Below are 20165 nucleotides of genomic sequence, written 5' to 3'. Positions count from 1 at the left end.
ACATAGGACAAGACAGAAGAAGACATGGTTTTTAGAGGTTGATGATTCAAATAGCCCCTAGTCTATTATCTATTAATTTAAGTTCTTAGGTACTTCTGGCAAAGAGACATGGCGTTGGCAATAACAAATTGTCATGTAGCAGGAATATTTTGGGGATTATCGAAATTCATATTTATATATATTGCAAATGTTGGTAAGTATACGTAGAAAAATCTCGATCTTGATCATCTAATTTACCAAAAATAAATTAGCATTGCTCATTTTTACTAACCAAAAAATAAATTATGCTGATCAGTGTATCAAAAATTAGATAAAGAATAGGAAATCATATCATCATGAGCAGCAAATATTTCTAAATAAAAATAAAGCAGCTGAAACTTCAAGTACTCTCTCTCTCTCCCTGAGTTATTACTTACAAGGTTTCATAGGCATGGGACCTTGGTACATCTTTGTCATTCCTATTCCTATTTTTATACTACGTAGAAAGTTGTAAACTGTCAAAGTGGTTTCTCATAATTTCTTGCAGTAGCAGAAAAGGTCCTGAGAAAAACTACTCTCCCATCCCACCGCTTTGAAAAAGGTTTTCCCTCAAATCATTCTCAATTCCCCTCTCTCTCTCTCCAAAAAATTTTTACCACAATAATCAATTATCTTTAAGGGTAAAAAAATTAGAAAAGAAACACCCATCTATTGTTTATTTTTTGTTCTAAAGTTTAAACCTTTTGAACACCGAATACAATCTCTTCCACTTTTTTCTCTCTTTCTATGAACAGTACTTGAACACATACACAAAAGCCTGAAATTTTTTTTCTTCTTCAGAATCTAATAGAATACATGATTTCCAAACAAACCCACTTCTAGTTTTTCATTGTCTCTCATCTCTATCAATCTCTCAAGCCCCTTAAACCTCTCAAAAACCCAAAAAAGACTCTGTCTTTTCTCTTTCTTTCTTGTAAAGCCACAGTCAAAACTCACATGTCTACTACTACTACTACTACTACAACTCCAAATCCAATAGACCAACAACAACAACAACTGCCACCTCCATCTCCAGAGGCTGTGACCCAGCAAGCCTACAAAGCTCATTCGGGTCACGGGTCGGTAGGTCCGGTTATAGCTGTTCTTGCAGTGATCACTATTCTTGGAGTGATAGCTGGGATGATCGGACGGCTCTGCTCGGGTCGGCGTATCATGGGTCATGGACAGTACGACTTCGAGAGCTGGGTTGAGACCAAATGCTCGTCTTGCCTCGACGGCAGAGTCGACCCTCCTCCGCCGCCACGTCAGCCACCTCCAGATATTTCTGATCAGCCTTTGCCGGTGGAGAACCCTCAAGAGATTAAGGAAGAAGAAGACGAAGAAGACGAAGATGAAGAAGTAGAAGAAGAAGCTCATGAAAATAAACAACATGGACATAAACATGGTGAATCTTCACAAGTGTTATAGCATATTTTTCTCTTTCTCTTTCTCTCTCTCTCATTGTATGAAATGGGTTCTTTGATAAATTTTTTTTTTTTTTTTAATGTTTTTCTTGTTTTTGTGTTAGCTTGTTATGTTGGTTTTTTTTTTTTTTTTTTGGTTTTAAAAATTTTATGGGCATCCTACAAAATAGGTTCAATATCATGATCATCATGAGAACATTATGAGATTGGTGATTTTTTTTTTTTTTTTTTTTATAAATCATAAAGGAACTTAAATAAACTTTTTTTGTTCTTTTATGTGTTTCGATTTTTGTCAACATGGTCATCATGTGATCATTATGGGGACAATATTAAGCAGTAATTAAGGAGTGCCACAAGTATATAGAATTATAGATTAAAATCGAATGCCACAAATTATATCTTTTGACTCTATTCAACATTTAATTTAATCTTGTAACTTCTATTTATTCATTTCAACTCTAATTAATTTAGGATTGTACAATATAAATCTTTCTGTCAACTTCTATTAAATGAGTTCTTATTAAGTGTCCAAAGCACAACACATTTTTGTACTTACCCATGAATTAAAATGCACAGTATTAAAACATTTTTGTTCATGTTAATAATTTATTGATTTGTGGTGTTTTTTTAATTTGACAATATTTTCTTAAAATATGGTTTAATGAAATATTAGATTCACCTTAATTTAATAATAGAGTATTAAGAACAAGAATTTTCAAAAAAAGAAAAAAGAAAAAAAATAAAAGGAGAGTATTAAGAACACTTTAACTTATGTCTTTACTCTTTGGGTCATTTCATTAAAAAAAACCTTTGGGTCATTCATTAACGAAAACCAAAATGAGGTGGAGTGACAGCTTAATGGTGTCGGCATTCTTTATGATATCTTAGATTGGAAAGAAGAGACCGGAGACACACCTCCTATTCTACCTATTCATTGGAAAAACAAAAACAAAACAATAATAGAAAGGAAAAATAAATAAATAAATATCTCTCTCTCTCTCTCTCTCTCTCTCTCTCTCTCTCTCTCTCTCTCTGCTAGGGACTGTATCTGTGATTGACTACATTTATTTATCTTTAATGAAGACAACTTTGTTAATTATGTAGCAATGATGGCCGGTTTTAATAAAGTTCTATGGATTTTGGGTTTAGCTTTCTTTCGTAATTTTTAAACTAAATATGTCATTTTATTTTAAATATATAATGATAAGTGCAAGTAAGAGTCTCTTATTAAAATAAAAGAAAATTTCAATTAAAAAAAAGTATGGAGGTAAGCGAGACCCAATATTTGTTAGCTCTTCCCCCTGCAACCTAGTGTTTTCAATTAAAGTAATGTTACAGATACAAACTATTTTACAACATTTTTACAAACTACTGATGTGGCTTTAATATTTTCCAAATAGTTATTATAAGTAAAAATGTAATGTTAATGATAGGTCCAATTAAAATTAGTAAGAATTTGTCACATCAGCAATTTATAAAAATATTGTAAAATAATTTATGTACGTAACATTACTCTTCCAATTACCCATATAAGTAGCATGCTCATTATTGCCTTCTTTTTTTTCTTTTTCTTTTTCTTTTTTTTTTTTGGGGGGGGGGGGGGGGGGGGGTGTGGAAGGTTCATTATTGCTCTTATTTATTTCTATTACTTTTCTTTGGATTCTATTCTGTGTCTTGTTTGTTTATTAAGTTCTATTACATTCCTTGTTAGGCATGAGAGACGAACAGGATGTGGACTTCAATGCCATGTTCTGAGTATTAAACCCCCGAGAAATGAAAGACCCTTATTTTTTTAGTCAGTGAAAAACAAATGGTAAATATATTCAACCATGTTTCCACTATGACCTGCATCAGATAGCAATGAGAGTTGAAATAAGACAGACCGAGCTTTAACAAAAAAAATACTCATCCCACTATGTGTGTATTGAAAAAAAAAAAAAAAATGTTAATCACTGGCATCCAATAACTGTGGTCCTTCTAGAAGCAATAAACGAGCTTTGAAAAAAAAAAAAACACTTTTTTGAATTTAAAGTTCTAATGAGGGCCCCTCCATAATTGATGGTCATGAGGCCACCGGCAATTTTATCACCAAATTCTTCTTATTCTTCTTCTTCTTCTGGATAAAAGACTCTAGGATGAGTTTTTCATTCGGCTCCATTATGCAAGGAGGATATATATATATATATAGACATGCTTGTGGTATGGATATCTTGTATCGATGCAGTATGCTCCCATTATTTATGAATATACAATCCAAAATTGTGAAAGTCTAAAAATATACAACCCAATTGATGTGGATATATGAAGGCATTCTAAATTGTTTCCAACTCTATATTTTTTACTTCTCTAAGTAATTATGGAGAATGGAAAATATAGATGAGGATTTTATAAGTGTAAAACCTCTTAGTCCACTCCTTAGAGCATTCATAGTAGTGGAACTAAAAATATAGCAATTTAGCTCCACCAAAAGTTACTTTATCTATTTTACCTACACACATACTACAGCAGTGGATCTATTTTAGCTTTCAACACAATAAAATAATATAACCACTACAATAAAATAATATATCCCACTACCAAAAAACTTCCACAGCACCAACCACAACCACTTCTACCATCAGCCATAGCCACCACCACCACCACCAGTCCACAGCAGAAAAAAAAAAAAAAAAAAAAAAAAAAAAAAAAAAAAAAAAAAAAAAAAAACACACTCAAATCTTCAATCTTTTTCCCCAACCTAGACCAAACAAAATCACCAATCACAAACAAAATAAAAAATCACCAATCACAAACAAACACAACATCGGCGAGCTGGGTCGGCAAAAGGAATGGGTCGGCGAGCTCCATGGGTTTCAGACCGGCGGCTTGGATGAGCTTCAGACCGGCAACTTGATGAGCAAGCGATCGACGGTGTGAGATGAGATGAGATGAGGCGTGAGGCGTGAGGCAGCGTGAGATGAGATGAGATGAGGCGATCGGCAGTGGAAGAGAAGTTTGCTTGAGAGAGTTTTGAGAGAGTGACTAAGAGAGAGAGAGATGAGAGAGTGATTGAGAGAGATGAGAGATGAGAGAGACTTTTTATTATTTTATTAACCAGCCAAATAAAAAATTCTTTTTTTTTTTTTTGTTTTGCTCTCAGCTACAATGTACATCCATCTATAGATGTGCACTGCAACTGAACATCTAAAATTTTTACTTATGCCTCTACTGCTGCAGCGTGACTTTTGTGTCTGTGGAGTTAAATTTTAGCAATATAGCAATATGCCTCCACTACTGTGAATGCTCTAAAGAAGTCCATAGTTAGTACTCTTACATTTTCTTCTCTCTCTCTTTTCATTTTATATATATATATATATATATTTTTAGAAAAAGTTAATACTCTACATAAGTACACTTTTAGAAAAAGTTAATACTCTACATAAGTACACCACTTCTAGAAACTCAAATTCTCTTGCCCATCCTGGTGCAGGCTTGCAGCCTGGGCTGCGCCTTTTGTAACTCCTATGGACCCGATATCATCTCCCCACCCTCTTTTAAGTAGGTCCCCCTAGGTTCCTTCTCTTTCTTCAATAAATTTTATCTCTACTTTGCCCAAAAAAAAAATATTGATGGACATATGGTTAAATCAACCTCTATGTGAGTTATATGGAATTTAAGGATTTGTGTAAAAACAGTTATTATTTGAAACTAAAAATTTTTTGTTGAAAGTAATTAAAAAAAAAAAAAAAAAGTTAGAAGTTAGCTGAATAGTTTAATAAGACTTATGAATAATACCAAAAAGAAACTAGAAACTCAAATAAACTTAAGCAAATAAGCACATCCCAAAATATTGTAAAGTTTTTGTCATAAAATAAGAGATTCAAATCCTGCCTAAAACACAAAAATAATTTTTTTTTAAAATACTCAATTAGTGTCTTGACTTGACTTGACAATAAAGCAATCAAGCATTCGTAATAAATTGAATTTCATTTCATCGCATCTGAAAAAAGGGACTAGCAGTAATCTATATTCTCATTATGGAGTGTGTTCACATATGCATTCACAATAAAAAAATCAAATGCATGCATGTAAAGTAAAGGTGATAACGTGCAAATTTAGAAAAAATTTCAATGGAAACCAAATCAAGAAAATTATATTATTGTTGCCTTATCAATACTTTTTCAGAATTCTTGAGAAGCGTAAATCTATATACAAAATTATTTTACAACCTGTGTGGTGGGTTCTTTGTTCCCATCAACTTGTAAAAAAATTGTAAAATTTATTGTTTATAATATTGCTATTTAAAAAAAGATAGATTCTAGTACTAAAGCAAAATCTTCACTCATATGACTCAACATTTGTGGCCAGAATATTCACTCATTTCTACTATCACTAACCCAAAAATTTGCTTCTATTGAATTTGAAACTACCAGTAATCTCCACAAGAACAAGTACCTTCTCTAAAATGATGGAAACGAATTGAATCTCTAAGAATTATCTCTCTCTTTTCTACTCTTGACAAAAACTTCATCATTGTATGACAATCTTGACAGACTCTCAAGTTCTTCATCACCCTCACTGGTGCTGATGCTGGCAGACAGAGAATCCCATAAGTCACAGCTAACTTTTCACTGTGGTAGTTCATCACTGTGCTGGTTTTGAGTTTGGGTTCAGAGATACTAGAAATAGGCCTCTCTTCTATATAACCTAATTTCTCCATCCTCTTCATCATCTCTTCTAAGCGTGCATATATCACTTGACTCATTGGGTGAGAACGATCACCCACCACAAAGCAATGAACTTCGTTCCCTACCTCGATCCAACTTAGACCAGGTTCCTTCTTAACTCCTCGATTATTCATCAATTCCCTAATTTTTGTTGCAGGCAAATTTATCCTGGCATCATTGTAGATGTTGTAAAGAAGCACATAAGATGCAGATCCCTGAGGTTCAAGCTCAATTACTCTCTCTGCAACATGTTTTCCTGTGACAGTGTCCTTGTAAACCCTGCAAGCACTCAGTAAGGCTCGCCACATCACTGGATCTTTCTCAAATCCTGAGTTCAGAATGAAATTTTCAGCATCAACTAACTTTCCAGCGCGACCCAAGAGGTCAACAATGCAGGCACAGTGCCTTACATTAACTGTCATGCAGTAATCTTTCTTCATGCTTTCAAAGTATCTGCCATGGACAAGGATAGTGATATGACATAGTTTATACAAGTTAAAAACCCAAGAAATGTGCACACAACTATTTATAATTTTTTTTCTTAAAAAAAAACTATTTATAAACTTCGTAGATTAAGTTCTACTTTAGGGTGTATAACCTAGCTTGGTAGTTCCAAGGGGGGGGAGGGAGAAGCAATTAATTCACAGTATCACAAATAAACTTCATATTCAATCTAAATTATTATCAACTTTGAATAATAAAAAATAAAAAAAAGGAGTACATCTGCATTTTCTTCTCCCTTATATAGAACTTAACCTTATGCACCAATCAGATTCAATTCATTACTTTCTTCATCAAGTCCTAGTTTCAGGAAAACAACCCATGGCCAAAAAAAAATCTGATGATGAAGGATAACCCCTCACCCCCACCCCCCCCCCCCCCCCCCCACCCCCCAAAAAAAAAAAAAAAAAAAAGAAAAAAATCACAAATAGTTATGAAATGTAAAAAGGCTTTATTAACATACCGTAGTCCTTCCTTAACAAGACCTCCATGACTACAGGCTGTTAGCACTCCAAGGAACGTAATGTGGTTGGGTGCAATTCCATAACCCTTCATCAACTCAAAAAGTCTCAGTGCTTTTCTTGCACACCCATGTTGTGCATTGCTACTGATCATCACGGACCAGGACACCACATCTGGATTGTCCATCTCTTCAAAGGTCAGATGAGTGGAATCAATGTCTCCAGACTTTGCATACATGCAAATTTGTGAATTTTGAATAATGGTAAATTTGCCAATACCAGTTTTTATTGCATATCCCTGAATCTGCTGTCCAGATCTTGGTGACGCCAAATTAGAACAAGCACCCAACATACTTGATATTATGAACTCATCAGGTTTCCTTCCAGATGAGAGAAGTTCATAGAACAAAGCCAATGCACGTCCAAAATGCCCATTTTGAACATAACCTGAGATGATGGATGTCCATAAGACAATATCTAGCTTAGGAGTTAAAGCAAAACATTTAACCCCATCCTCAACTGAACCTGACAAAAAGTACAAATCAATAAGTGCGCTTCCAATGAACTCATCAGATTGAAGGTTCCACTTGCAAATTTGAGCATGAATTTGCATTCCATAATCAAATGCTTCAACAGCATTACAAGCTTTAAGCATGCTTGAGAACGTAAACTTTGAGGGTTTCATTCCATTCTTTTGCATCTTAGAGAAAAGATCGAAAGCTTCATTTGCATATTCATCACTAATGGTATCACCTTGGAGGAATCCAGCAATCATGGCATTATAGATGATGACGCTTTGGTTGGACATCAGTTTGAAAAGTTGGATTGCATCAACCAAATCCCCAGTCTTTGCATACATATCAAGTAATGCAGTTGCAACAACATCATCCAAATCCAACCCAAGTTTGACTGAGAAGGCATGAAGTGCTTTCCCATGTTGATTTGAATCCTTAAAATTTGTGCAACATGCCTTCAGTACACTTCCCAGTGCATAAGTATTCAACTTCATTCCTGATCGGTGCATTTTTCCAACAAGTTTCACCATTTTCTCATTGGCACCAACTCTAACATAACCAGCAATCAAGGAATTCCAAGAAACTTCATCCAAGTCATTAGAACACTCAAACAAAAGTGCCGCCCTATTGACCTGACCACATTTTGAGTACATATCAATAAGTGAATTGGTTAAAAAAACTTTATCACCCAACCCACTAACAATAACCAAACCATGAATCAGCTTACCCAACAGAAGATCCCCTGTTTGACCACACAGATTTAGAGCACCAGCATAGGTGAACTTATCAAGTTTCAAACCAAAAACTCTTGCTTCATTAAACACCTCCATGGCATTAACAAAAAGACCCATCTGGGAATAACCAGAAAGCAGAGAATTATATGAAATAACATTGTGCTTTGGCATTCTATCGAACATCTGACGAGCGCTATTTATCTCACCACATTCGCAATACATATGGAGAAGATTGTTTAGCAAAAACAGGCATGATCTGAAAGCAGTTTTAATCATGTGGCCATGAGCAGCCTTGCCATAAATAAGAGACCCAGATTTGGTAGAGAACTGAACCAGTTTTGTATAAGCTACAGAGTCCAATGAAAAGTTTTGACGACAAGGTTGAGCATGTTGTGGTGGGTTAGGTAATGCTAAAGTTGGTGGCAATATGGTGGAACGGATTCTAGGCTGTATGAGCCCAGGAAACTCGGTGCTGTGGGGGAGAAAGTTTGGTTTTGTGGGTTTTGTTTCTTGGAGAAACATGTTTTTACCTGCCTTGTTCCCAAATGGAGTTGGAATCCTCGTCTATTTAACATAGGAGGCCTTTCAAAAGCAGATGGGTAGCACCCTCTCTAATTTTGCTTTGAAGTGTACATGGGTCAATTTCTTATCCTTCTCATACTACAAAATAATAAAAACAAAAGAGATACATATCAGGGAGATGAAAATGGAGTACAAAACCAATAATAAAAGGTGCAGAGCATGTCATATTAACCAAGTAAGTAGATGACCATCTCCAATGAACTGGGAAAATTGCAATACAGTCATTAGTTTTGAGCAAGGCTGAAAGTTGAAGTTTATATAAGATGAAAGCCATGAGAAGTTTGTTTTGCGGAAGATTCAAACATCTTTTCATAATGTTGATTGTGCATGTTTGCATTGACATCAGCAAGTATAAAATTGAAAAATGAAACTTACCTATTTTGATACAGTTGAAAATTGTTTGAAAAACAAAACATAAAATTAAAATAATAACACTTCAAATTAAACTCACATATAGATGGTGTGTTTGCCTGATTGTGACTAAATAATGCAAACAGTCAAAGATGCCATCAGTCATAGCTTTACAGGTGATCTTCTGTAACTAACAGCCCTAAATTTGTGAGCTTTCACAAGTTATAACGTATAATCAACTCCAGCTTTCCTCTGAAATTTAGCAATCGGATTGGCTTCAATGAAAATAAATTTACAATAGACACTTGGTGACATAAATAACTCTCAATCCTGAAAGATAGATTGAATTGTTTTTTTTTAATAAGTAAACAATTTTGCATTGATAATTACACATGGACCCTGGTGGTTCTTGAACCTACAATTTGACCTTCTCACTTTTACAAGGGGAAAAGGTGCCATTTGAGCTAGAGCTCATCAGCTTTAGTAGGATACTAGGTGTTTACAGGAAAGGTAAAAAGAGCGTGAAAACTACGTCACTTCATTAGATGATCCAAAGTAATTTAACACATAGAAAGCTTATTTAATAAAACTAGAATTCACATAAAATTACCTACAATAGTAAAGGCACAAACACCATCAGCAATGTACTCCAAGACTTTGATGATAGAAACAGAAGCAAATGAATGATAAATAAGAATATCAATATTTAAACACAAAATGGCAACCACTCTAGGTAATACAATAGATTGACCTATTAAAGCATCATGTTCATTACTCTCAAATCCATCGCAGCTGTAGAATTTCAGTGATATAGCATTTCATAATAAGTTATATATTAAAAAAAATAAAACTCATAATATGAAATATTCATTAAACTTTTAGGGGGAAGAATATTATACACTACCTTTGATGCTTTTTCCCGAAATCCCCCCACTCCAAAAGTAGGACAAATTGCAAGCTTGGTCTATCCATGTCTAGCTATGACTTTGGGCCTTCCCAACTGATTTAACAAACAGAAAAGGAAAAATATATAAATAAGTTGAAAAGCCAAAGACACAAGCATATAATCCTATATGGCAATCAAAACTCCCTCAACAGCAAATCAATAGCACAACAAAGAAGGCAGAGGAACTCAAAAAGCAAGCTGCAAGGCAAAAAAAATTCCTCAGAAGTCTAACAATCAAATTGCCAATGAGATACACCATCTCCTTGTGCAAAAAGGGGGGGGGGGAAAGCTTAGAGAAGAGAGCAAAGGAAAAGTGCGGAGTCATAGGCAAGGAAGCCAACAAATTGAGAGCAAATTAGCATCTGGCAGTGCCTAAAGAAGATAAGACAAGCTAATAGAAAACTTGTCTGAAACTGCTCATAGAGTTGTGTTGAAAACACTACAAATGGTTCTTCAAAACTCATTTAAAAAGTCACAAGATGGGGACACATGAGGCTTAGATTGAAGCAAGGAGAAAAAATATGTTGGCAGAGAATCAATAAGCTCCTTGTCCTCCCCTGTCAAGATTAAAATCTCGCAAACGAAGGTAGGAGACAACGGTGGCAGCAAAAGCAAATAACTTAATAGCAATAAGCTCCTTGAGTTGTCCTCTAATTCTTGGTTCTGTTGTTTTACTTTGAATTGGGAAATCTTGGCATAACTTAATAGCAATAGAGCCTAAACAAAAACTACAATTTTGCTCAAACAACAAGCAGGGAATGCTGAACTAAGTCTAAACAGCATGTATAGAAAGCCAAAGCAACAAGCAATCCAGAAAAGAGATACCCAAAGTCCAAACACGCAGTGAAATTAAGCAATGGATGCAGACAAATTCAATAGCTTTTAAAGGAACCAAAAAAAAAGAGTTTCAAGACTCACAAAAATTCAATGGTAATAAAAAGAAACCAGAATCTTTCAACAAAAAAAAAAAATACTAACCTGTTCTTGTCTCTGGGCTCACTATCTGGAGTGGACGGCAATGATGTTGTGCTTGAGGCTGAAGATGAGGCCTCAACATTTGATTATCGAACTCTCTGTCTGGCCCAAACCTGTTTCGAATCGAATCCCTCACAAACAAACAAGCACACGAACGTTTTTTCACCAAAATCCTCGGATTGTTAGAGACTACACACGGCTGCCACTTCGAACTGTTTTTTTTATAAATTTTATACAACTAGTTAGGGCAGCACGATCATGAAAAAAAAAAAAAAAAAAAAAAAGAAAAAGAAAGAAAGAAAGAAAGAAAGAAAGAGGAAGAAGTAGCAATTAGGATCCGTTCTAAATTTTATTTGTATCACAAAATAAAAATATAAATCATTTGTTTTTTAAATGTTTAGACATTTACATTAATCAAAAGAAATATTAATTTTAAGAATTTTGATAATTATGTCATAAAAAGTTAATATCATTCGTATAAGACCGTGACGGATCCCAGTTCAAGATTTTATTATTTTATTTTGACCTATAACTTACGCCTCATTAGTTATAAATATATTGTAATAACAACAATATGTTACCACATTTTTAGTTGTGCTAGATCTCGGTATGATATTTTATTATTTTATTTTAATTTATTTTGACCCATAAGAAATTAACATATGCGTCACAACATTTTCACAATATCTCTATGTATACATTGTACTTAATTACAATATAAATTTCTATTGTAGACACAAAAAAAAATTGTCAAATTTTGTACACATTTACAAAATTTGTACAATATTTACTATTTTTTGTGCAAATGTGTATAATATTAACCACTTTTATCTATTTACAATGTAAACTTGCATTGCAAGTATAAAATAAACATATAAAGATCTTAAAAAAACAAAACAAAAACAAAAACAAAAACAAAGCTCAACCAACTGGCATACTTAAAGAAAAAAACAAAAAGCAAAACAAAACAAAAAGTGCACCTCACTAATTGAATAAACCAATAAAACACTATTCATGAGCCTTTGACTCCTTTTATATAGTTAATAGATATGCCAGCTTACATGAATATTTAAAAGGAAAAAAAAAAAAAACACACACACACACACACACACTTTAGGCATTGTAGAAATTAATGTTAAAATGTTGTAGACTTATCATTTTTTTATTTGATCTAGAAAAAACTGAGATCTCAATAATTGTCAAAATATTGTGATAAAAATAAGCGTTGTAACATTTTCTCGAAACATTTATTTTTAGTTGTGGTTGTTCACAATCTCATATTTTATTATTATATTTCGATTTGTAAGAAATTGACACGTTAATAATTGTGAAAATATTTTGAAATTTGTTGTGTCAATATAACAATATATATATATATATACCAGCTTACATAAATATTTAAAAGGAAAAAAAATAAACCAATTACTTAAAAAAAAAAAAAAAAAAACTTTAGGCATTGTAACTACAGTGTCAGTTGAATAAAGTAAAAGCACTGCACAATAAGTGTTGTAACATTTTCTCAAAACATTTATTTTTAGTTGTAGTTGGTCACAGTCTCATATTTTATTATTTTATTTCGACTTGTAAGAAATTGACATGTCACTAATTGTAAAAATATTGTGAAATTTATTATGTCAGTATAACAATATATATACCAGCTTACATAAATATTTTTAAAAAAAAAAAAAAACACAAACTGATTACTAGAAAAAAAAAAAAAAAAAAAAAAAAAAAAAAACTTTAGGCACTGTAGCTGCAATGCCAGTTAACTAAACCAAAAGCACTATAGCTACCATGCATACGCGCATTCGCGATAAAGCAAAAGCACTACACAATAAGTGTTGCAATATTTTCTCAAAACATTTATTTTTAATTGTGGTTGGTCACAGTCTCATATTTTATTATTTTATTTTGACTTGTAAGAAATTGACCCGTGAATAATTGTGAAAATATTGTGAAATTTGTTGTGTCAGTATAACAATATATATACCAGCTTACATAAATATTTAAAAGAAGAAAAAAAAAAAACACAAACCGATTATTAAAAAAAAAAAAACTTTAGGTATTGTAGCTAAAGTGCCGGTCAATAATTGTGAAAATATTGTAAAATTTGTTGTGTCAGTATAACAATATATATACCAGCTTACATAAATATATATATAAAAAATTATTAAAAAAAAAAAAAAAAAACATTTTAGGGACTGTAGCTCCGGTGCCGGTTAACTAAACCAAAAGCACGGTATATAAAGAAGAAAGAAAAGACAAAAAAAAAAAAAAAAAAAGCACAAAACAAACCAAGAAAAAAAACTGAGATCTCAACAATTGTCAAAATATTGTGATAAAAATAAGTGTTGTAACATTTTCTTAAAACATTTATTTTTAGTTGTGGTTGGTCACAGTTTCATATTTTATTATTTTATTTCAGCTTGTAAGAAATTGACACGTCAATAATTGTGAAAATATTGTGAAATTTGTTGTGTCAGTATAACAATATATATACCAGCTTACATAAATATTTAATAGAAAAAAGAGAAAAAAAACACAAACCGGTTATTAAAAAAAAAAAAAAACAAACTTTAAGTGCTGTAGCTATCGTGCCAATTGAATAAACCAAAAACACTACACAATAAGTGTTGTAACATTTTCTCAAAACATTTATTTTTAGTTGTGGTTAGTCACAATCTCATATTTTATTATTTTATTTTGACTTGTAAAAAATTGACACGTCAATAATTGTGAAAATATTGTAAAAAAAATTTTTGTCGGTATAACAATATATATACCAGCTTACATAAATATTTAAAAGGAAAAAAAACACAAACCGATTACTAAAAAAGAAAAAACTGTAGAAGTGGCACTGTAATTACTGTTCAAAACTTGAAAAAAAAAAAAAAAAGTGTCTCACAAAACCAAATCAGTGTAGCTACAATAATTTAGTGCATTCGCACTTTTATATATAGTAGCTACAATGCTAGTTAACTAAACCAAAAGCACTACACAAGAAGTGTCGTAACATTTTCTCAAAATATTTATTTTTAATTGTGGTTAGTCATAGTCTCATATTTTATTATTTTATTTCGACTTGTAAGAAATTGACACTTCAATAATTTTGAAAATATTATAAAATTTTTTGTGTCAGTATAACAATATATATATCATCTTACATAAATATTTAAAAGAAAAAAAAAAAAAACACAAACTGATTATTGCAAAAAAAAAAAAAAAAAAAAAAAAAAACTTTAGGCGCTGTAGCTATAATGCTGGTCAATAATTGTGAAATTTGTTACAGCAGTATAACAATATATATACCAACTTACATAAATGTAAATATTTAAAAAGAAAAGAAAAAAAAAAACACAAACCTTTTACTAAAAAAAAACTTTAGGCACTGTAGGTAACTAAACCAAAAGCACTGTTGTAGTTACAGTGCATGCGCTTTGTTGTGTTAGTATAACAATATATATACCAGCTTACATAAATATTTAAAAAAAAAAAAAAAAAAAACATAAACCAATTACTGGGAAAAAAAAATTTAGGCACTGTAGCTACAGTTCCAATCAATAATTATGAAATTTGTTACGTCAGTATAACAATATATATACAAGCTTACATAAATTTTTTTTAAAAAAAAAACTTTAGGGACTATAGTTACAGTACTGGTTAACTAAACCAAAAGTACTGTATATAAAAAAGAAAGAAAAGACAAAAAAACAAAAAGTACAAAACAAACCGAAAGCGAAAAAAAAAAAAAAAAAAAAAAAAAAAAAAGACTCAAAAAAACAAAAAACTGTTGCCGCTACAGTGCTTGCACAATGCAAACACACTGAGTGCACAGTGCCGAAGCACTGTAACGGCATAGCCGCTTTTTATATAAAGAAATAGAAATTCTATACTATCCTACAAATATTTAGCATTTATATTTGTAGAATAACCATCACATTATAGGCGCATAATGGTACCACTTCGAAATGTTAACTACAAACAAAATTCATCCAAATTTCTAATTGGTAATTTTTTGGTTAATTTCCCAAGAAAAAATAATAGGAAAAGATAAATTTTTTTTTTAAGTTTTATGTATTTATCAATAAAATTTTCAACACTTAAAAAGACATAGAAGTGTTTGGTTGTGTTGCTTAAACAATAATTTTTGTTGTTTAAACAACACAAAACGTATTTCCACAATACTTTTTCATCTACACATATTTCCACAACACTTAAATAACGTTACTAGAATAACATTACCAAACGGGCTCTAGATATACCCGCACCCAAAAAAAAAAAAAAAATTCTAAATTATACTTATTTGCTTTTAAAAAAAGTTTGCCAAATTTTTAATAATTATTTTTTCCCCTTTAATGAGAATAATCACTAGTCATATACTAACAAAGTGATAGCCAAGTGCTAAGTATCCTTTGTGTCCTTGTGACCAATTTTATTTTAGCATGTTTTTGTGTTCGTCATGCTTTTGTGTTTTTGTTTGAATTCTAGTGGCCTACATTGGTACTAGACTGAATATAAAACGTAAATCTAAATATGAAAAGTATGGACCATTGAGAAGATTTACACCTCCTTCTATCAACACTTTGAAGTGATTTAGATTGAAGATTTATATTGGTTAGAACTTAGAAACTATAATTTGGGTCTTACATTAGTTGGTTTGGGAGGATCCTCTATTCGAAAAAGATTCATTTCATGGTTCAAATTTAACACATTTAAATGGCGTAGCACTACTAATCTAAAAAATATAAAATCTTCAATGTAAAATGGATTCTCTTCCCATTCTTATTTTAATGGATTAGTGTTGGGCCCCACACGATCTCCGCGTGAGACTAACACTTTATTTGGGAGTAGGTGTTACACTTATTCCCATTACATAAAATTTCCCAAGTTGGAAGAGGGGGTGAGTAGGAGAAAGAAAGAAAAACTTATTCGATTTACCACTTTGGATTATTATCCCATATAGAGGCGTTACATATATCCTTGTTAGATTTTTCTTGGTTTGAGGGCTAGGAGAAAGGAAGAAAAAATTTGTTTGATTTGCCACCTTGGATTGCAATCTGCTGGTTGAGAACACTAGCACTAGCGGGTGTAAACACCCCCAGTTGCTATTTTACATCCAAAAATAAAAAATTGTCCAACATCTGGGTATGGGTTCTTAAAAATTATTGTATTTTTTTTGGTTAAAAATTATTGTAACCTGTGAACAGTGGGTTCTTATATATAGAACCTACTGTTCACTTGGTTGTAAAAATAATATTATTATTTTAATAGAAAATGAGAACCTTCTCTCTTCTAATTTACTCTACACGGTACAGAGTCACAAGCTACACTCTCCTCTTCTCACTCATTCTCTTAATCTCAGTCACTCTTCTCCCTCTCTCTCCCAACTATAGAAGCTCCATTGCCCATGCTTAATCACTCTCTTTTTCGATGACTTTTCTTTCCTCTTCACTGTATTACTCTATCCCCAAACTGAAGAATCAAGGGTTGTTGGTTTAATTTTGGGTTTCTTTTGGAATTTTTGGGTTTCTCAGTGGAGCGTGCTTCCTCCTCGTTTCTGGGTTTGTAGTTTCTCAGTGGCTGGATTGGTGATGGAACAAGTTGGTGTTTTTTTTTTCCTCTTCACTGTATTGCTCTATCCCCAAACTGAAGATTGAAGGGTTGGTTTAATTTTGGGTTTCGTTTGGAATTTTTGGGTTTCTCAATGAAGCGCGCTTCCTCATCGTTTCTGGGTTTGTGGTTTCTGGGTAGTTGGATCGGTGATGGTTGTTGTTGGTGTTTGTCTGTTTGAATTAGTGGCTAGGTCGGTGAAGGTTGCTATTGGTGCTTGTTTGATGAAATGATGAATCGGTGGTTGTGTTTGTCTGTTTGAATCGGTGGCTATTTGTTTGTTTGATTCGGTGAAGAATCGGTGGGTTCTTTCTTTAACCGTTTGGGTCATCGGTGGGTGGTTTCTCAGCTATAGCTTGATTGGACTTTTGATACAGAGGCATGTTATTGTCTTCCTCCTCTGTTTTTATTTTTTTGTTATATGTCTAAAATGAATTTTGAGTAGCTCCATCTGTTGTTTTCTTCATCCTCTCTTTTCAATAGTTTTCTTTTCAATAGCTCTATAATTAGCTTTCTTTTCAATATCCTGTATATATCATCACCAAATTGTTGCCAAAGATTTTACATACGCCCCATGTAATTTGAATATCCTAATCTTGTTTCTACACCCCTTGTAAGTTGGAATCCCCTTGATGATCTATAGGGATACTAATCATGTAGTTAGGACAAATCATTGGATATGTAAAGAAAATTAAAAGTTTTTGTATAATATCAACTTTATGTTTGTCATATAGTATAGGGTCCAATTGAAGATGTAATCACAATGTTTATGTCAAATTTTTGGGTTCAATTTTGGGAATAGCTACTAATTTGTTTACATTACCTATTTTAAAAGGGATGGATTCACAATATAACATATCCCAATATGCTAATATCTTACAATCCGATTCCAATTTTGAGGCACAATTTTTGGAAAAATCTCAAAATCCCCCAATGTGTATTTAAGATTCTTCCCCAGAACTTGAAATTGTCACCCCCAAGACAGCAACACGGGGTGCCAACTTTAGTGTGGAGGAAGATGTCCTCCTTGTCTCGACATGGCTTAACACTAGCATGGATCCTGTGTGTGGTAATGAGCAAAAGCAGGAGACATTTACTGCTAAAGTTTGGCAATACTTTTGCCAGCACAATACCTATGGAACAAAGCATTCTTCCTCCTCCCTAAAAAGTTTATGGTCTAAGATTAATAGGGAGACAAGTAAATTTTGTGGGGTCATGGCTAAATATTGAAGCAAAGAATCAAAGTGGTGCAACTGAGAAAGACAAGGTATAAATTATATTGCAATGTCAAAATATTAACTTTTAGCAATAGTTTGAAAGTACTAATTATGTTTTTTTTTTTTTTTTGGTAATTTAGCTTGATCAAGCAAAGGTTTTGTATAAAGTTACATCACCAAACAATACATGTTTCCAATTTGAACATTGTTAGCTTTTATTGAAGAACCAATGAAAGTGGAGTATGCCTAAGGAAAGATCAAAAGGGTAACCTCAAACTTCAAGTTCAATAGGTGAAGTTGGGGGGGGGGGGGGGGGGCGCGGGCTAATAACACAACAGAGTTTGAGAGACCGATTGGTAGAAATGCCGAAAAGGCTAATCGAAATAGAAAGGATGGTGATAAAGATTTTGGGGAATATTTGGCAAAGAAATTGCACTACACTGAAGAAGCACATGAACAAGAAAAAGAGGCTTTTCGAATCAAAGCGGAAAGGGTTTGAGTAGATGAACAAAGAATTGGTTTTGAAAAGGAAAGGGTTCAAGTAGATGAAGAAAGAATTGGTTTTGAAAAGGAAAGGCTTCAGATTCAAATGTTTAAAGAGGATGAAAGAATTGGGATTGAAAATGAAGGGTTTCGTATTGAAATGGAAAAGGAGGACAAAAAAATAATGATGATGGATACAAGTGGCATGACCGAAATTCAAAGAACTTTTCTTGAAAAACGCCAAAAGGAAATCATTGCAAGACTAACTAGTGGTAAATAGTTGGGTTTGACATGTAGATGATGTCTTGTGCTTGTTTTTTGTACTAGCTTATTTAGGCCTAGGTTTGGCACATATTGATGAAGTCTTTGTTCCAACCTAATTTTTTGTACTAGCTTATTTTAGGCCTAGGTTTTGACACCTGTAAATGATGTCTTATTCCAACTTAATTTTTGGTACTAGCACTTTTTTTTTTTTTTTTTTTTTTTTTTCTTTTTTTGTATTTTGTTATGTACCAAAAAAGGTCTGGACTCTTATGTGATTTCTTGGTATTTTCTATTATGCCACTTATGTAATCACAACATTTTTGTGTTATATGAAATGTTTATGTATTTTCTATGATTGATGTCATATCTTCTATACTTAAGTCTATATTCAATCTTATACTTATGTCTTGTGCCGACCTTGTTTTGGTAAATGCTTTTGGGAGTTTTGTTGTTATATTATATTTCATAAACTAAGTAATTTCAGTGCCCCCAAACGAATTTTATAGAACTTGTTTTGCTTATCTTCCTTTCATTTATATTGATAATTTTTTAACAATGTTGTCTTGAAGGTTGTGTCCATAGGTCACTCTTTTTTTAGAAAATTACTTTTTGATGACTCAAATAAGGATGAGATAATGAATAAACGTTGTGGGGACGAAGGCCCAAATATATATTGGGCCTTGGGCCTTGTCCAAGGAGGCACAATGGTCCGAGAATAGATCAATAGTGAGGAAGGAGTAAGACTTTGAACTTCACAAGCAAGCTATGACTGTAAAGGCTGGGAAATGTAGGCCAAGGAGGAGTATCTTCTCAACTAAATGAAGAAGGGGTTAGAAGGTGAGTTCTATTATCCGGAGTAACGTTTCAAGAAGTTCTGTTGATAAGGATATGCACTATGAACGTACAGGACGAAATGGGAACTAAGAAATATCTAAGAAAAAGCTACTACCACCGCATTGAATGCTCTGCAGCTAACTTTCTAGCTGCATTTATGTGGAGAAGACTCCTAAACAGTGTTGCCTTGGTTGCTCCAACTCATAGAAGGCTTGTGAGAGTGTTCGATGGGACAAGCACTCAAGTAATGGCTTGGACGACCGACAAGTAAAGGGCCATGATCATTCAAAGGGAGATATATAATGTAAGAGACCCCTGATGAAAAAGAGGTCGAAAAATTAAGAGAAAAACACTATAGCAATAAAAAACTGAGCTTGTAATCAAACTAGAGAGAAATATATAAGAACTGGTCTCCTCTGACTGTGTCAAGGATGATTTTATTTAGAATAAATAGGTCTATCTTCATTTTCTTGTCAACTGAATCCACTTTGCTTTTTGTCTGATTCATTAAAACCCAGTTTTCCAACCAATTCTTTACAAATTC

General features: G+C 32.8%; 2 protein-coding genes and 1 long non-coding RNA gene across 5 annotated transcripts; 2 read left to right on the top strand and 1 right to left on the bottom strand.

Annotated features, from left to right (window-relative positions):
* The first annotated feature begins 975 nt into the window (after positions 1 to 975).
* LOC126705036 (uncharacterized) lies at positions 976 to 3159 on the top strand. The gene is made up of 2 exons (XM_050403996.1): positions 976 to 1320; positions 3154 to 3159. The coding sequence occupies exons 1-2, from the start codon at positions 976 to 978 to the stop codon at positions 3157 to 3159; spliced, it is 351 nt and encodes a 116-aa protein (XP_050259953.1).
* A 2393-nt stretch (positions 3160 to 5552) lies between these two features.
* LOC126705734 (pentatricopeptide repeat-containing protein At3g13880-like) lies at positions 5553 to 11477 on the bottom strand. Of its 3 annotated transcripts, none has more exons than XM_050404905.1 (5): positions 11217 to 11477; positions 10197 to 10292; positions 7864 to 9019; positions 7113 to 7635; positions 5553 to 6601 (listed from the first exon to the last, which is right to left on the bottom strand). In XM_050404905.1, exons 3-5 carry the CDS (start codon positions 8879 to 8881, stop codon positions 5848 to 5850), a joined length of 2295 nt encoding a protein of 764 aa, XP_050260862.1. In that variant the 5' UTR covers positions 8882 to 9019; positions 10197 to 10292; positions 11217 to 11477; the 3' UTR covers positions 5553 to 5847. The 3 variants fall into 3 exon arrangements, with proteins under 3 accessions (XP_050260862.1, XP_050260861.1, XP_050260860.1); XM_050404904.1 differs by adding an exon at positions 9393 to 9544 and having other exon boundaries at positions 7113 to 9019; positions 11217 to 11476; XM_050404903.1 differs by having other exon boundaries at positions 7113 to 9019; positions 11217 to 11476.
* A 6874-nt stretch (positions 11478 to 18351) lies between these two features.
* LOC126706572 (uncharacterized) lies at positions 18352 to 19139 on the top strand. The gene is made up of 2 exons (XR_007648655.1): positions 18352 to 18581; positions 18624 to 19139. It is a non-coding gene; the product is annotated as an uncharacterized LOC126706572 (long non-coding RNA).
* The last annotated feature ends 1026 nt before the right edge of the window (positions 19140 to 20165 follow it).

The sequence above is a fragment of the Quercus robur genome, chromosome 11, assembly GCF_932294415.1.
Source record: "Quercus robur chromosome 11, dhQueRobu3.1, whole genome shotgun sequence".
Classification (NCBI taxonomy): Eukaryota; Viridiplantae; Streptophyta; class Magnoliopsida; order Fagales; family Fagaceae; genus Quercus; species Quercus robur.
Note: the sequence above shows the minus strand (reverse complement) of the source record. Positions and strands in the feature narration are given on the sequence as shown.